The following is a 16,717-nucleotide window of genomic DNA, read 5'->3' on the forward strand; positions in this document are numbered from 1 at the left end:
AATAAATTTACATAGAAGGCAAATGGCAAAAATAAACTGTCTAGGGGTTGTGTACCTTTTTGAATGAGAGAATAGAGCAGAGATCAGTTTTATGAATATACTTCTGAGTAAAACACTAGACTCATGCAATCTTGAAGGAATTGTCTAGATAGAGAGATGACCTTTGCCTTTTCTTTAACAGTTGTTTTTATGACCTGCATGGATTTTAAAAAATATATATATACTATTTCAACATTTCATGGTAATGCCCTTCTACTTCACCTAAAATGTGGTGATTTGGGTAACTGTATTGCCAGTCTTCCACAAGTATAATCTGGGAAATGTTGAACAATCAGCTCTCTGAGGCAGGTGGGGAGGAGGGCTGATTCGTAGCACTTGCCAATTTTAATGGTGTAAATTCTCCCAATGTGGTCAATTACCTGCTGTCAGCATCATATCAACCTGCTCACCGAACACAGTCAGCTCTCATTAGCTGGTAGAAGCCATCTCCAACATAACCCTGGTTCCCCTCTTACAGGTTGAATGCCTAAATACCACTCCTGGCTGGCGCAGTGGCTCACGCCTGTAATCCCAGCACTTTGGGAGGCCAGGGTGGGGGAATAACAAGGTCAAGAGATTGAGACCATCCTGGCCAACATGGTGAAACCCTGTCTCTACTGAAAACACAAATTTAGCTGGGCATGGTGGTATATGCCTGTAGACTCAGCTACTTGGGAGGCTGAGGTTGCAGTGAGCCGAGATAGTGCCACTGCACTCCAGCCTGGCGATACAGCGAGACTCCGTCTCAGAAACAAACAAACAAAAAAACAGGTAAAAACTACTCTCTCAGCTAACATTTTACATCAAAGTGTTGTACTTATATTGTACTTGTCCACATCTACTAATTGGCTGTTTTCAGGACACTACCTCAAGTACCACAACTTTACAGCTACAGTCACAGCAGTTAAACGTAATACTTTTCTTTAACCTTTTTTGTGACTGATACAGATGTCATAAAATAATTGGGACTACTGATTCCTTCAAAAGAACCATGTTAGCATGACAATTTTTTTTATTGAGGATAAACTGTATCATTCAGCCCTTTACATCTCCACTATTTGTGACAAAGAATCTGTCTAAGATATAATGTAGAGGAAATAATGGCATGTTTATTCCTTATCACTGGGGGAATCTTGGGGAAAGGAGCCAGCAGCTGAGAAGAGATTTATAATTTGGAAATAAGAGAATGGATAAGTAAATATGATCTTTAAAAAATGGAAGTAGATTACAATGAGCCTTTTTCTGAGCACTTCTAAGACTTCGTAGGCCGCGAAACCAGAATTAGAACAGATACAATACATAGTGCTTCTGGCTTATCCATTATTATCCTTTCACTGTTTCCATGACTATAGAAAGAAAATTGGAAGATCGGATGTTCTTTCTATAGCATAGTTACAAGCACTTCTTGTTTTATTTTGTTTAAGTAGCCTTCTAATATGTATTCCTTAGTGGCAAAATAGTAACTGGAAATGATTTCAAACTTCTTTAACTTAGATTTGTTGAGCCTGAGGTTGGTATTTCTTTGTAAATAGTGATGGATTTTTTTTTCCTTAAAATAATAGAAGTTTAAAAAAAAAGAAAGAATTGTGTAAAGAAAGAAATGTATTTTGTTTGGCATCACTAAAATACCACTTGGCTCCAACTAGCCCATATTTCCTGACTCCGACTATGCCCTGAAGCAGTGAAAGGGTAGACGTTTTTAGAAATGAGATTCAAGTTTGTGTATTTGCATTCCTTTCAGTTTTTGAGTTGTTAGTTGGCCCAGCATTGTAAAGCTTGAGTGAATTTCCTTAATGAAACTTAGCATTAGGGAATCAATGTTGTTCAAAATTTGCTTCGCTAGTGGCTAACGTGAAAAGGATCTGTTTTTCCGTACAATTTCATTTTTCATGTCTGCATTCTCAACATACTCTACTCTAGACACTATGTATTAATATATGGCAGATACTTTCATAAATAATTGCAGGCTATTAAAAAATTGTGACATAAAGTAACTCAAATTTACTAGGTCAGCTTCATTGCTGGCTTGAACTAGGTAGCATTTCCTGTGGGAAAGTGATCCACTTTCCAGACATAATTGATATGTGTGTTACAAATAGAAATGGCAAGCTTGCACTTTGCATGCTCTCCTCTTCGTTTTAAAGTAGAATCTATTTTTCACAACTCAGCTGTGACCTGAGTAATCCCCTTTATGTGAATAAAGCAAAGCGCTAAGGAAATCTGTCCAAGATCACACAGTGGGCCCAGAGCAGAGCCAAAACTCTCGCCAAGCAATTTGCTCCTTAGAAGCGCTGTATTGGAGGCTTTGATGGAGGTCTTAATCGAGACCTTTCCCCCAAGTACTTGGCAGACTTAAAAAGCATGTGTAAACAATATACACATTCCATTTGACTCTGAAATAGAGCCCCTTGTGGGATACAAATAGGACCTGTTCCCCACCCATAGCCATGCTTCCAACAGATTAGTGATGAGAATTGGGCACAGTATGTACAGCATGTTGTCGGGATCAGTAGCAATCTTTCCACTTGAAACTTTGCAGTGTTGAAACTGGTGAGGCCAAGCACTGTGAGTGACTGTTACTGTCAGCCTTGTTCAATATATACTGAAATGTTTTCCTAAAATAAAGTATGATGTAAGGTGCAGAGGGAATGGGAAGAACATAAAAAGGAAAAGATGGTAGGCAGAAAGCAGAATGAAAAAAAGGAGATGATATAGGAAAAGAAGAGAGGTGAGGAAAAAGGTATTGCTCATTGGGCTTTGGGGTCAGATAGAAACATGGGTTCAAATCCCAGTTTTATAAGTTCCCAACTATACATTTCATGTGCATTGGGAATTTTAATCTAATTGTTTTAAAGGTGAATGATAGATAGTTCACTATTCACCAAATAGGGAAAATCCCTATATATAATGGTGGTTTCTGGTTTTACTTTTAGAGAGACTGTCTTTCCCCTGCAGTGCAGAAGCTTCACTGTTTCCAGTGGGATTTGATTTGACTGTATTGTGGTGGAAAACTCATATACGTTTTAACATACAAGATTGTATTCTCACTGGGTGCAGTGGCTCATGCCTGTAATCCCAGCACTTTGGGAGGCTGAGGTGGGTAGATCACCTGAGGTCAGGAGTTCAAGACTAGCCTGGCCAATGTGGTGAAACCCCATCTCTCCTAAAAATACAAAAAATTAGGTGTGGTGAAGCACACTACACCTGTAATCTCAGCTACTTGGGGGGCTGAGGCAGGACAATTGCTTGAACCTTGGAGGTGGAGGTTGCAGGGAGCTGAGATCATGCCACTGTACTCCAGCCTGGGCAACAGAACAAGACTCCATCTAAAAATAAATTATATTCTTTCACATAAAGAAGTTCAGAGGCAGGCAGTCTAGGGTTGACCAGGGAGTTCATCATGTTGGGAGAGCCTCCAGCAACTTCCAACTTTTTGCTCAGCCATCCTTCATCTTGTGAACCAAAAATAAAATTCTAAGCCCCACAACCATCTGAATGGATCTCTCCTCTCAGCCAAGGACATTCCAAAGTTAACCTAAAAAACTAATACAGGCCATGATGGGAAGTTGGGGGGGTGGGAGGGGATGGGGAGGGGGGAAGGGGGGAGTTGGATATGTCTCACAGCTGACCAGCATTAACATCAACACAGAGACCTTAAGACTGATAGAACAGACTCTTTGTGTCTGATAAGAAACATATACAGTCTATTCTCTCTGAAGCCTGCTACTGGGAGGCTTCATCTGCATAATAAAACCTTGGTCTCCACAACCCTTGTTATAACCCATACATTTCTTTCTATTGATTCCAGATCTTTAGATAAGAACCAGTTGCCAAACTGAAAATCTTTGAATCTGGCTATAACCTAGAACCACCCCCACCCCTACTTCCAGTTGCGTCGCCTTTCCAGACTAAATTAACATATATCTTGCATGTATTGTTGATGCCTTAGGTCTCTCTAAAATGTATAAAACCAAGTCTCCTTGGGTAGACATTCTCAGGATCTCTGGAGGGCTGTGTCACAAGCCATTAGCCACTCATACTTGGCTTAGAATAAATCTCTTCAAATATTTTACAGAATTTAACTCTTTTCCTCAACAATCCCCATGGTTCAGTCTGGCCACTGGAGCCCCACTGTTAAATTTGTGTTTCAAAGAGCAGGACAGATGAAGGACAGAAGAAAGGATCACCTGACCCTCATCAGTAGATTTTCCAGAAGTATCATGTTTAACTTGCTACTTTATTCATATTTACAATGAGATTTTTAAAATCTTCTGTTTGTGGTTTTGAGGTCTTTAGCTTCCCTTATTTTTCCCCCAAATCTTTAAGTATTTCTGTATTTGTGTAAAAGGACATGCTTTATTTTTTTGATGGGGGTCTCACTCTGTCACCTACCCAGGCTGGAGTACAGTGGTACAATCTTGGCTTACTGCAACAATCACCTCCCAGACTCAAATGATCCTCTCACCTCAGCCTCCCGAGTAGCTGGGACTACCGGTATGTGCCACAGCACGCCTGGATAATTTTTGAATATTCTGTAGAGACAGGATTTTGCCATAGGCTGGTCTTGAGCTTCTGAACTCAAGCGATCCACCCACCTCAGCCTTCAAAAGTGCTGGAATTACAGGTGTGAGCCATCACGCCTGGCCTAAGAACATGCTTATTAATACTTGGTTAGTTAATTGTTGGTTTTCTCCTTGTATTTTGGTTCGTAATTCAAGTTTTTAGCAATTTGTTATTATCTGAACACCCTCTCTCTCACAGGCACAGCCCTAAAAGCCATTGGGGATAACAGAGTGAATAAGCTAGAGTTACTACCCTCAAGGCTTTTGCAGTATAGTTCTTTTGAGAGTAGATTTTAGACAAGCCTCTTCATATCATATTAGGCTATGACATTACATGCAAATCACAATTGACCTATATGTAGACACCCATTTGTCTTTATAACGACAAGTGCATTATTGTACCGTTAATGACCACCCATCCCTTAAAAACATTTCTAAGAAATTAGGTAAATAGGCCATTCTACTTTATGCTCTTTGTATTTTTTCTGCCTTAAACAAGATGGTTTATATGATTGTGTTAGTAATAAAAGCTTGTTACTCTCCATTTACATAAAGAGGATAGGGGGTTGGTTCTAATATGTATTGCTTAAAATAGGTATTAGCCATGTCCATTGGTACAAAATAATTTAATTGCCATTTTATGACGTTTCAAATAGTGGCAGAAATAGTGGACAGTTTTAATAGAAGCACAAACGAAACGGGACCAATGTGACGTTTGGGGCCAGAGCCTGTCAAGGCAAGTCCACACAGGTTTTATCACCAGAGTGCTTTTTACAAGACCTGAGAAGAAGGATGTTTCACCCGAGGTTAGGGAGGAGGAAACATTACCCAGGATGCAAGGCTGATGACAAAATCTCACACAAAACCTTCATTTTTTGGACCCAGAAATTGGAGAGTCAGAGAACATACTGGGAAAGATTCCTGTTCTGTCTGTTTTTCTGCTTTGTTTTCTGGTACATCCATTGCTTAAAGTTATTTCTTTATAAAGATGTAAAAATGTTTTCTTTATGGGATCTGCCCCATTTCTTGATGACATACATAGTTTCATATGAAACATTCTGTTCCATAATGGGAAAATAGTTTTCTAAATAAGATCTGCCTCTGGCATTTGCCTAGATAACCTTCATCCCTAGGTGTTCAGGTACTTCCTTAACTGAGCTCCATCAGTTTGAAAGGTCAGTTCTTTTTTGCCTGTTATTTGGCATACATCATGTGCCTCTACACTTGGTTTATAGGTACTGAGTCTCCTGGTTCTCCTAATAGCCCCTTTCATCTTCGATGACCTAATTAGCTTTATCTGATCATGGAAAACTTATAATTTCTAATTGTACTTAAGATAATGGGTTTCATTATCTTATTACCTTGAGTGAATTTTACTTTGAAAACTTCTAACATTGGGCCCCTAAGGATAATGATAAATAGCACTTGTATAGTTTTAGAATTAAACAGACCAAAAAATGCTTTGCTACGTAGTATTGCATCCTAACTGCAGTGCTGAAGTAAATGGTTCATGCTCATTCATGATTTCATGTTACCAGAGATTCTGCGGTAATCATGATAGACATGGTTTCCACCCTCCTAGCACATTATCCGGGAGAAATGTTTATTATGAATGAAAGAGACATATTTTTGTAAGAAATATATAGCTCAGAGAATGTAAGTGACATACCCAAAGTTCTGTTGGGTGTGTGATGAGTTTGTGTGGGTGTGTAATGGGTGACTACACTGGAAAGGCATGTACACAGACGGTTAAAGAATGAGGAAAAACTGACCAATGAGCAGGGATGTCTTTTCTGTGGACAATGGATAGCCATGAGAAGCTTTGGATTGAGGTGGTGATGTAATTGACGTGTTTAGAAAGAATACTCGTATAGTAATGGGCCAGTTAAATGACTACAGTGGTGGAGATGTGAGCAGCTGAGAAACTACCAGTACTTACACATGTAAAATAAAGTCCCAAATAGTGGGTTGGTGTTCAGGCTGGGAGAGGACAAATAGAGGAGACTACAGTGAGAAAATGAGATGGATTTTGGTGCTGTATAGGAGAAGGAAAAGAGAAGTCAATGATGTTTAAAAGTTTCAAGGTGGTAAGAACTTTATAATAGCCATATATGACAGGAAGAGCTCAAAGACCATCAGTTAAGAGAAGCCCAAATGTCCATTCTTCTGGCTTCCTTCTCAGATCATCTCTTTGATGACTACCTCATAGAGTATTTCCTAAAATCAGGCATAATGTTCCTTCCTGCTCTCTTCATTCTAGATCTCATCTAAGCTTGGCTTTCTCTAGTCTGATCTGTCCTGTGGGGATAAGGAGAAATTTCCCCAAAGATTGAACATTATGAGAAAACAGAGCTAAGATCATGACTCAGAGTGAGTCTTTTCCTGACCGTCTGATGTATTTGACTCAGTGTATTGTATCCTAGGCTTTCTTTGTGGACCACAACTCCCGCACCACCACTTTCATTGACCCCCGGCTTCCCCTGCAGAGCAGTAGACCCACGAGTGCACTGGTTCATCGGCAACACCTGACAAGGCAACGCAGCCACAGTGCGGGTGAGGTGAGTCAAGAGTATTAGGGACTTACCTGCTGGTTGGTTGATAGAAGCTTCTAAAATGTGGTGGTTTGTGGAATTTGATTTTTTTTTTAAGCTTTTTTTTTTTTTGAGTTTGATTTAGCAACTGAAAAGCTTTGGAATAATGTTGACAAGCCTTCTCTGGAAATACGGCCTAAATCACAAAATCTAAAAAGGTAGGACATATGAGGAATTTAAGGATTTTCGACTCAGAGGAAGGTGAGACGGAGTTGATAATGTACTAAAATGTTCAAGGCAGGAAGATGATAAGCCCTTTTATACACCCATTTTCAGCCTCACAGGAAGAAATGAATGTAACTTGGTTAAATATAGAATTTCTTAAATGAAGTTTTCTGTATTGCATTAAAATACTCATCCAGGGCTATGGGATTATAGAATCCTCACTAGTATTCTTTAAAATTAGAATATTCCTGAGAAAGTTGATTTATATACTTTAAGTGCCTGGGGAAAATGGGCTGAACTAAGAATTACTAAAAACTGCTCTACTTTACCAGTTTGCAGGGACCCATGATAACCACATGAGGGCCCTCTAATATGCTAACCAAAAAAAAAAAAAAAAAAAAAAAGTTTCACTTCTTCCTTTTGCAGCTTAAATATATTAAAGAAACGTCTTAAGGCAAGTTTTCTTCTCCTTCATATGGGCTTATGATTTGAGTATATACCATTGCTTCATGTACATTGTTTTGAAAATTTTCCTTAGACAAATAGAATTAATATTTTTTACATTACTTTTCTATGTCTATGTGCATGCATTTTCAATATTATATTGTACATCAAATATCTTTGTAGGCTTATATTTTGTATGAGAAAAAATATGAAAACAATAAATAACTGGATTTGATTAATCAAAATTCCACTCTTGGAATTTCCCCTCCTGATTTACATACTTGCTCTAATGCATCATGTGTTTGCTGGTTGTAAGTGCAGATATAGAAGAGTACACATGAGAAGCTCATATAAAAATGATATATAAATATATTACAGGATGAGGCATGCACAAAATATTTATGTTTTATGAGTAACTAATAAATCTTTACCTTGCTGTCATGTAAACCATTAGTGGTAAACTGAATGACGCTAACAACATTCATCTTGAAAGCAGAACAGACCTTTCACCTTTGGACCTTGTGTGCGATGTGTAGCACAATTAGGGCTCTGTCTGATATTTTATTGCATAGCCAGTGCACTTTAACCATTCACCTTATCATGACTTCACAGTGTGAAGCTGGCTGTTTCACTCTTTTCCTGGGAAAACATGCATCGATTAATAGCTATACTTGGATTTTCTTTCAACCCCTCTACCTTAGAACATGAATTATTTTCATGGTCTAGTAGTAGCCTTTATGAGAGAGGGACCCAAAGGGATATGTTAAGACTTTTCCTCCTATGGCTGGAAACTGAGCAGTGACCTGGAGATAACTCCATACAGACTGAGCGTCCAGCCCTCAGCGTTGTTAAACTTTGCAGGGGAGTGTCCTTTCTGACACAGCTGTTGGAAGCATGCATGTCCTGAAGACCTGCCCATCAGAGGGATTGCCCAGTGTCTGCTGGTCTGGTTGCCAGGACTGAGGTCTCAGGGAAAAGACCTTTGACTTTTCTGAGAAATGATGACACATGGCAACATACTGTGAGGAAAGAAAATATATATTGGAGTGTTGAAATATGTTATCTGACTAACAATCTGTGCTTAGTGATCAGATCTCCCCAGAGAGTAGCTGTGTTCATTCCTAAAGCCAATAACTCAAGAGAAGCAGTATGAGAAGACTTCTAGCTACATACATGGTCATTTCAGCCACCATCTTATATCCCTTCAGCAAATATTCCAGTCAGTAGAAATGTTGATATCTTTCCCATCTAACAAGTTAACACTGTCAAACACCTACTATGATGAAGAAACATCATGGTTGCTGTTATGAGGGATGCAAGTAAATAACACAATTCCTGCATTCTTAATAGAAGAGGAAAATATGAAACCATACTACAAATCAATAAAAATATGAGTGAAAATTCTTTGTAAACTTTCTTTTTTAATAGTTGGAAAAGTATACCTTAATAACATTTTTGATAATCATGTTTTTTCTTTTTATTTACATATTTCCAGTTTCAGTGAGGTATAATTTACAAAAAATATAAACTGTTCACAATGGCATGTGCTTGAGAAATATACACCAAGTTCTGTGGGAGCTCAGACAAGGTTGCATTTAACTTGGGCTTGAAGGAGAGGGAAGGCCTTTTTGAGGCGGGGCTGTTTGAACTATGCTGTGAGGAATGAGTGAGAGCATTCTTGAAGGACAAGCAAGCCGTGGAGCAGGGGGGAGGATATTTCCAGCATTAGAGTCTTTAGAGAAATCCTCAGCAAATACCCAAGTGATGCAGTATGACAAAATGCTGGCAAAGGGTTGTGAGTGGAATAAAAACACTGTTTTCAAAATCCCAGTTTATAAATCCAGTACAGTATGTTATTTTGCCTTTTGTTCTCTTATTCTCTTTTATATTGCTGTTCTACTATTGTCTTAAAAGAGTTCTGTAATCTGGGGGGAAATGGGAAAGCAACATCAGAGTTTTCTCATAAGACTATTAATGGGTATTTTTGGTTATTTACTTGTATATATGAGTTTCTAAATCTATATTAGGTGCAATGAATAATTCAGGTTAGGACAACCCTATTTAGCTCCTCCGCACCTGCTCCTATTAGCGCCCTGGTGTGGGAGGCTCAAACCAGAAAGATCTGTTGTACCAGGTGTTCTAATAGGCATGGAAAATTGCTCCTAAGGAGATAATGTACTAAGTCGGAACCTCACGTGAAGATTGCTGGTCTTCAACCCCTCCTCTGCTGAGCCAGGGAATTCCCTGGCCTGCCTTGGCCAATAGAAGAAATATCTTGGCACTGCCCCAAACATTTTATAACACTCAGTCTTCCTTTTGATTGTATTGTTGCCGACTGTGCTCTGTCAATGCAGACGTTAGTCCTGATGAGCAAGTCTGCTCTTTAGATGCTGCAGCCTCAGTAATTACAAGCAGATTGAACTACTTCTGTGCCACTTAGTAAAGCATTACTGCCCCAGCCCCTCTCAAGAATGTGGATGCCTCAGCTCTTCCCCCTATTTAGCCACTGAAACAAGGCTTTTGATAACTAAAAACCCTGCTTCAGCTCCACAGCTGATGTCTGTTCTGATCAGGTGTCACTTCACCATGCTCATAGTTAACATTTTAAACAACTTGGTTTGAGAAACTGATAGCATTCTGGCTCTTGGTGCAGAACATAAATAATGCTTCTGTTTGCAGGTAGGAGAAGATTCTCGACATGCAGGACCACCAGTTCTTCCCAGGCCATCCAGTACATTCAATACAGTCAGTAGGCCACAGTACCAGGACATGGTTCCAGTGGGTATGTCAACCTTTTCCAGAAATTATCTGTCCTTTTGTGCCATTATCTATACCATGTACACTGTGCTGATACTTCCCCTATTGTTAACCTGATATTTTTTGCCCTGTGTTGAGAAATTACTGCATTATCCTTAAGAAATGTATAACAACATCCTACGGACTTGAGTCTCACAGGGCACTCTTATAAAATCCTAAAGGATGAGATTTTATTTTTTTAATACCATTCTGCTGTGCCTGAATAGGGGTATTATGTTAGATTATTGAAGTTAAGGTAAAATAATTTATTAAGGTAATATATCTAATAATATATATAATATAATAATAATAAATATCATTGTAAATCAAGTATATACTTAACATATTTAAGGCCAAGACAGAATTTAAATGGTGTGTGAATCTGTAGTAGCCTCACGAAATAAACAGTCAAAGACAGCACATTCTTAAGGGTTTTTGTCACAAATAGAAGGCAGCAAGAACCTCTAAAATAGTAAAATAAAAATAAATGAATGTGGCAAAAGGCCTAAAAAACGACTTGAGTTGTTATTAGAATGATGAGTTTGAAGATCAGTGGTTGCCTTAGGAGCCTCTAAGGTAGGTGGAGTGGACAGATTGGTGGGAGGCCATGTGGGCTCCATGCTCTGTCTAAAATGAGACCAGCTCTCTATTTGTCTGTTTTTGTTTTAAAAATTTTTCTTTAAAAAAATTATCATGAAATTAAATATAATGCCCATGACCTAAGAAGTTTGGCCTATGGATAAGAAATCTAGAGGTGAAGTCTAACTGTCTAGGTTTTTTTTTTTTTATGTTGTTACTAATATGACACTAAATACTGCACATAGAATTTTAAAGCACTATACAAATGTTGCTTAGAAAGTTATCTGGGCTCTGATCTCAGATGCACTATAAACCCCAATTCAATAATTATAAAAATGTCTTCATTATTCGTAGATAGTGAAATACGCATTTCGGGAAAATTTGAGTTGACAGTGGTATTCCATTTTAGCAGATAGTATGACTTTAAAATTGTTATTCACATTTAACTAAAATATGTATGTATAGGCAATATGATGTAGGTAAGATTGGAAATGGCAGATCTCTACAGAATTATTCTTCATTTGTTTAATTATTTGTTAGTTTAAGAAAGGCGTGTATCTTGATCATATCCTATACCAGAATCTCTGATGTTTAAGAATTTAGACACTCTGTCTTAGTTCTGTGAATTTAAATATATTTATGATTTATTTATAATTATCAACAAATATAATCAAGATGAATCATCTTAAGTAAAATGCTTTTTCTTGGTGAAAGAGGTAATAATGGTATCCTTAATAAATTTTAATTAACTATTTTTAAGTTTCTTTAGCCAACCTTGACTGGGATATAGATTTTTTTTAAACATACTTGTTTTCATAGTTGATAATGATGGTTGTGTGGTAGCTGTTGGTATAGTTGGTTTGGTAAAGAGCTGTTTGTGGCTTATTGGCACTTATTTCCACATAGAGTTTGGGAATAGTTTATCCTCTGCATTTTGGCCCTAGTTGTTTGGCAGCTAGTACATTTTGGCAAATTTAGTTCTGCCTCTACCTCCCTAGCTGGTTGCTAATTAATCAAAAGATGATTTTTCAATTCTGACTGTTGTCATTTCTTTAAGCCTGATATTTGATAATGATCAAGATCTAGAATCTCATTGATGACCTCTTCTTGCCATTTGATAATAAATATGGCTTATCAAATGAGTTTACTAAGAATGGTTAACTAAGCCACAGCTCTAAGTCCAATAATTATATAAAGGTTAGATACAAATTGGAATGTAAGTACCTATAGTGGTGGGCATAGTCTAGTTCCAAACTATAGCTTCGAGTATTATATTAGCCAGAAAACAGATTTTATTTTATTTTTTAGTAGAAACAAGTTCTCACTATGTTGTCCAGGCTGGTCTTAAACTCCTGAGCTCAAGTGATTCTCCCAAATCAGACTCTCAAAATGCTGGAGTAACAGGCATGCCTGTCCAGTTGATTTTGAAAAGTTTGGATTTATAGGCTGGGCACGGTGGCTCACGCCTGTACTCCCTAGCACTTTGGGAGGTCGAGGTGGGTGGATCACTGGAGGTCAGGAGTTAGAGATTAGCCTGGGCAATGTGGCGAAACCCCGTTTCTACCAAAAATATATTTTAAAAAATTAGCTGGGTATGATGGCAGGCACCTATAACCACAACTACTTGAAAGGCTGAGGCAGGAGAATCACTTGAACCCTGGGGATAGAGGTTACAATGAGCTGAGATCCGGCTACTTCACTGCAACCTAGATAAAAAAGCAAAACTCCACCTCACACACACAAAAAAAGTTTGGATTTATATACATAAAATTCATAATAGACTCTTAAAAATTGTTATCTTTTTTTATTTTTTTCAGCTTACAATGACAAGATTGTTGCATTTCTACGTCAACCCAATATCTTTGAAATTCTACAGGAGCGTCAACCTGATCTTACCAGGAATCACTCACTCAGGTAACAATAATATCTGTACTTGGTTCAAGTTGCATAAGCACAAACCATTAAATCTTAGTAGCACTGATAGTTGTCTTGGAAATTTATTCTTTCTTTCTTACATCCTTTGCAAAAACATCTTGTATGCAAGTATTTTGTCATCATCATCAGGTATTATAGTGCTGGCTTCTCTCTATTAAGTATGTAAGTTGAACAAAATTAACGAAACAGCCCAGAACCCTATTTAAAAAAAGAAATACGAAAAAAAGTGAAAAAAAAGAAAATGATCGTTTGCCAACCTTGCCCCCAAAACAGTAAAAAAAAGAAATATGAAAAAAAAATACACACAAAAATTTAAGCCAAGGGTTTATCCTAGATGTGAGGATTATAAGGAAATTAATGACATAATCTTTTTGAGTGTAACTTGAGTAAGCAAAAGTAGCATATAGTTTACTGAATTGAGATTTGTAGGGTCCCAAACTTGAAATTCACATTTTTCTGTAATAAAAACAGAGAAGAACCTAAGTAGTGGATCTGATACTCTCTAAATCTGAGCCTTCTTTTGCATGAACCCCCTCTTCTAAACAACTTTTCAAAACATCATGCCTCAGGCCCAGTTTTACTTTGCTGAATACATGCTGTTCCCCTTCCCTGGCAAGCTTTTCTCTCCTAAGTTTAGGCAGCAAGATTTTTCCATTATAACCCAGCAGAAGCTTTCCCTCCTTGAAATTTTTCAGCTCCACTGTGGACCCTCACTTTCATGATCTAGGCTAGTATTTCTCTATCTAAGTGTGCTAGGCATCAGTGGAGATAGGAAAAGAAGAGTTTCTGCTGAAAATCTGTCTTAACCCAAAGTCCAGTTGTCACCTTCACTGGTGGAAGTATATTTGCCTGGTGGTACCGTCCTGACCCGTAGCAGTGATTCTCAAATACTGATCTACTAAATTGTGCCAAACTGTTTTCATCAGGATCACCTGGGAAGCTTTACATAATACAAAATGCCAGACCATGCCTCCTCCAAATCTTCTCTCATCTCTAAATACCCACTGTTCTCCCATGCCCTACCCAGAAATTTAATTCAAGAGGTCTGGGGTAGAGCATAAGAATTATTTTTTAAAAACTTTTCCATATAATTCTGATGGCACAGTTAGCTGTAATAGCCTTTGGTCTTGACACTATTTTGATGATTCATCGTGAAATGTGTCACATTGTCCTTTGTACTGTTTTGACTTTATGACTTTTGTGTTTTAATTTGACTTTTCGGGTCCTTATGCTTTATTTTCCAATTAGATTATAAAAGCCTTGCAAATAGGGATCTTATCCAACTCATCATTATTTTTCCTCCTTACTGTTCAAATATCTAGAACAGCATTTTGCACATAGTGAATATAAAAATATATATGTATATAATTGTTAACTTGAAAATAAATTACCAAATATTCTGACGATATTCTTGATCTCATGTCTTTTTTTTTTTTTTTTTTTTTTTTTTTGAGACAGTGTCTCTTTCTGTTGCCCTGGCTAGAGTATAGTGGTACGATCTTGGCTCATTGCAACCTCTGCCTCCTAGGTTCAAGCGATTCTCCTGCCTCAGCCTCCCCAGTTACTGGCACGACAGGTGCCCACCACCACACCTGATTTATTTTTGTATTTTTAGTAGAGATGGGGTTTTACCATGTTGGTCAGACTGGTCTTGAATTCCTGACCTCAGGTGATCTGCCCACCTTGGCCTCCCGAAGTGCTGAGATTATAGGCATAAGCCACTGTGCCCAGCCTTGATCTCATGTCTTTAAAGTTGTCACTACCTTCTAAAGTTTGTAAAGGCTAAAGCTCCACAAAATTTCAAGTATTACTTTAAAAACATTGTGTATATAAAAATCCCAGTTTCACCTGGTTTCACATGGTTAATAACATCTGACTCAACTCTTAGTGCTTTCCTCAACATAAGCATGCTATTCTTAACCACAGAAAAATTATAATAATTATACAAGTGAAGGTTTTGTATGTTTGTTTATTATGGCATCCACTCAATAATCCATGTTCCCCTTGAGAATCTTCTGTAAGAAGTTTTAGTTTAAAAAATTGCAGCAACAAGCTTCTCAATGGTCTAATTAGAAGTATTAGCAATACTAGACCTCAAAGCGAAACAAACAAACAAAATTCTTCCTCTTTTGCTAATCACAAAATACAGAGAACTCTGTTTTCTCTCTCTTTTACCACTTCCAGCCGACCCACACCACTAGTTAATATCTGTTCCTCTAAATGTACCCTATCCCCCACAAAAAAGAGGAAACTCAAGAAGTTTCTCACTTTTTCTCTGCACTCCACATTACTATGTAATACCAATTCACATATCTTTAAATCTCCACCATCAGAGAGATTAGGTGATCTAATCGACCCAGACAGGGCATCTGTCATTATTCTTTAATGACTTGACAGAATCTTAACAGATTCTAACAGAGGGAAAAGCTGCAGGCCCAAGTTGGTAGCTTCAAGTTTTCTTTTGTTTTCTTTCTGCTTTTTAAGAGTCTGAAAACTCTCTAATCTCCTAAAGATTGCTGAAGATTTTTTTTTTTTTTTTAGTGACATCTAGGGTCCTCAGTTAAGCACAATCTTTCTTCTAACATAGGCTTCACATGGCAATCTATTTTTATGAAATTATTTGATAGTCTATGAAATATATTTCTGTCTTTACAGAACGTGACCATGGGAGGCAGATGCAATCATGACAAGTAAAAGGATGGAGGAACTTAAATCAATGAGATAATGCCATTCCTCCTATCCAGAGTGTGTCACGCTGCACTTTCATTTTCCATAAAGTTTTTGGTAGTTAAACATTTCGCTTATCATAACATTGTAAAGGGGAAGTTCATATATGTAAGAGAACATTCTGTTTTATATAGTCGTAAGGAGCATTCCGACAAACACAGGGGTGGGAAATCAGCTAAGCTTCTTTAATCTCATATTTCAGTGATATTTTTGATAACAGATTTATGCATGAAATGGAGCTACCAGGTAATCTATGTGTCAAAGTTCACTGCAGACCTCATATTCATACCTGGAGCAAGGATTCCCAGCACCAACATAGCTTTATATATGTCGTTCCTCATCTGTGGCACACCATTTAAGATAAATATTCCTTCGTATTTTTCCCACAATATAATGATAAAAGTGGTGGCCCTTGAGGGAGTCAAGTAGGTATACCTATTTGCTTTGTGTTCTCTTAGTTTGCTTGTGATTCCTCCTAAACCAGAGGATAGCAGGCAATTCATTTAGTTTGCATCTATGTATAGTTTTCTCTTCCCTGAGACTTCACTGTGTGTCTTCCTGTCTATGTGGCTATGGTTTTCCATGCATTGTGATATGGCTTTTACTTTCAACTGCTGTATTTAAGTCACTGCTCCTTATAACTTCACTTATCACGCAAATGTGAATGGTACTAAGTTGACATCTTAAAAAAAAGAAAAAAGCCTCAGGAGAAGTTTATTCCCCCTTTAGAAAAATCAGCTCCCCAAAGTCAGTACCACATCTGTAAAATGGGTATTTTATTGGATTATTATATGCTGCTACTGGAGCTCAGTGAAAGAAGATGTTTTATGCTGTGATGTTAAAATAAAAGCTGAAAAAAGTTCTAATATTTTATATGAA

At 37.7% G+C, this 16,717-nt stretch overlaps 1 protein-coding gene across 4 annotated transcripts in view; it reads left to right on the forward strand.

The window, feature by feature from the left end:
- HECW2 (HECT, C2 and WW domain containing E3 ubiquitin protein ligase 2) overlaps positions 1–16,717 on the forward strand; it is a 398,266-nt gene that overhangs the window by 314,055 nt on the left and 67,494 nt on the right. For all 4 annotated transcript variants that reach the window (XM_074399331.1, XM_074399332.1, XM_010336479.2 and 1 more), the window contains 3 exons: positions 7,025–7,159; positions 10,481–10,583; positions 12,994–13,090. In XM_074399331.1, the coding sequence (XP_074255432.1) occupies positions 7,025–7,159; positions 10,481–10,583; positions 12,994–13,090 (335 nt within the window). The remainder of the gene's footprint in view (positions 1–7,024; positions 7,160–10,480; positions 10,584–12,993; positions 13,091–16,717) is intronic.

The sequence above is a fragment of the Saimiri boliviensis genome, chromosome 5 (assembly GCF_048565385.1).
Source record: "Saimiri boliviensis isolate mSaiBol1 chromosome 5, mSaiBol1.pri, whole genome shotgun sequence".
Taxonomy (NCBI): Eukaryota; Metazoa; Chordata; class Mammalia; order Primates; family Cebidae; genus Saimiri; species Saimiri boliviensis.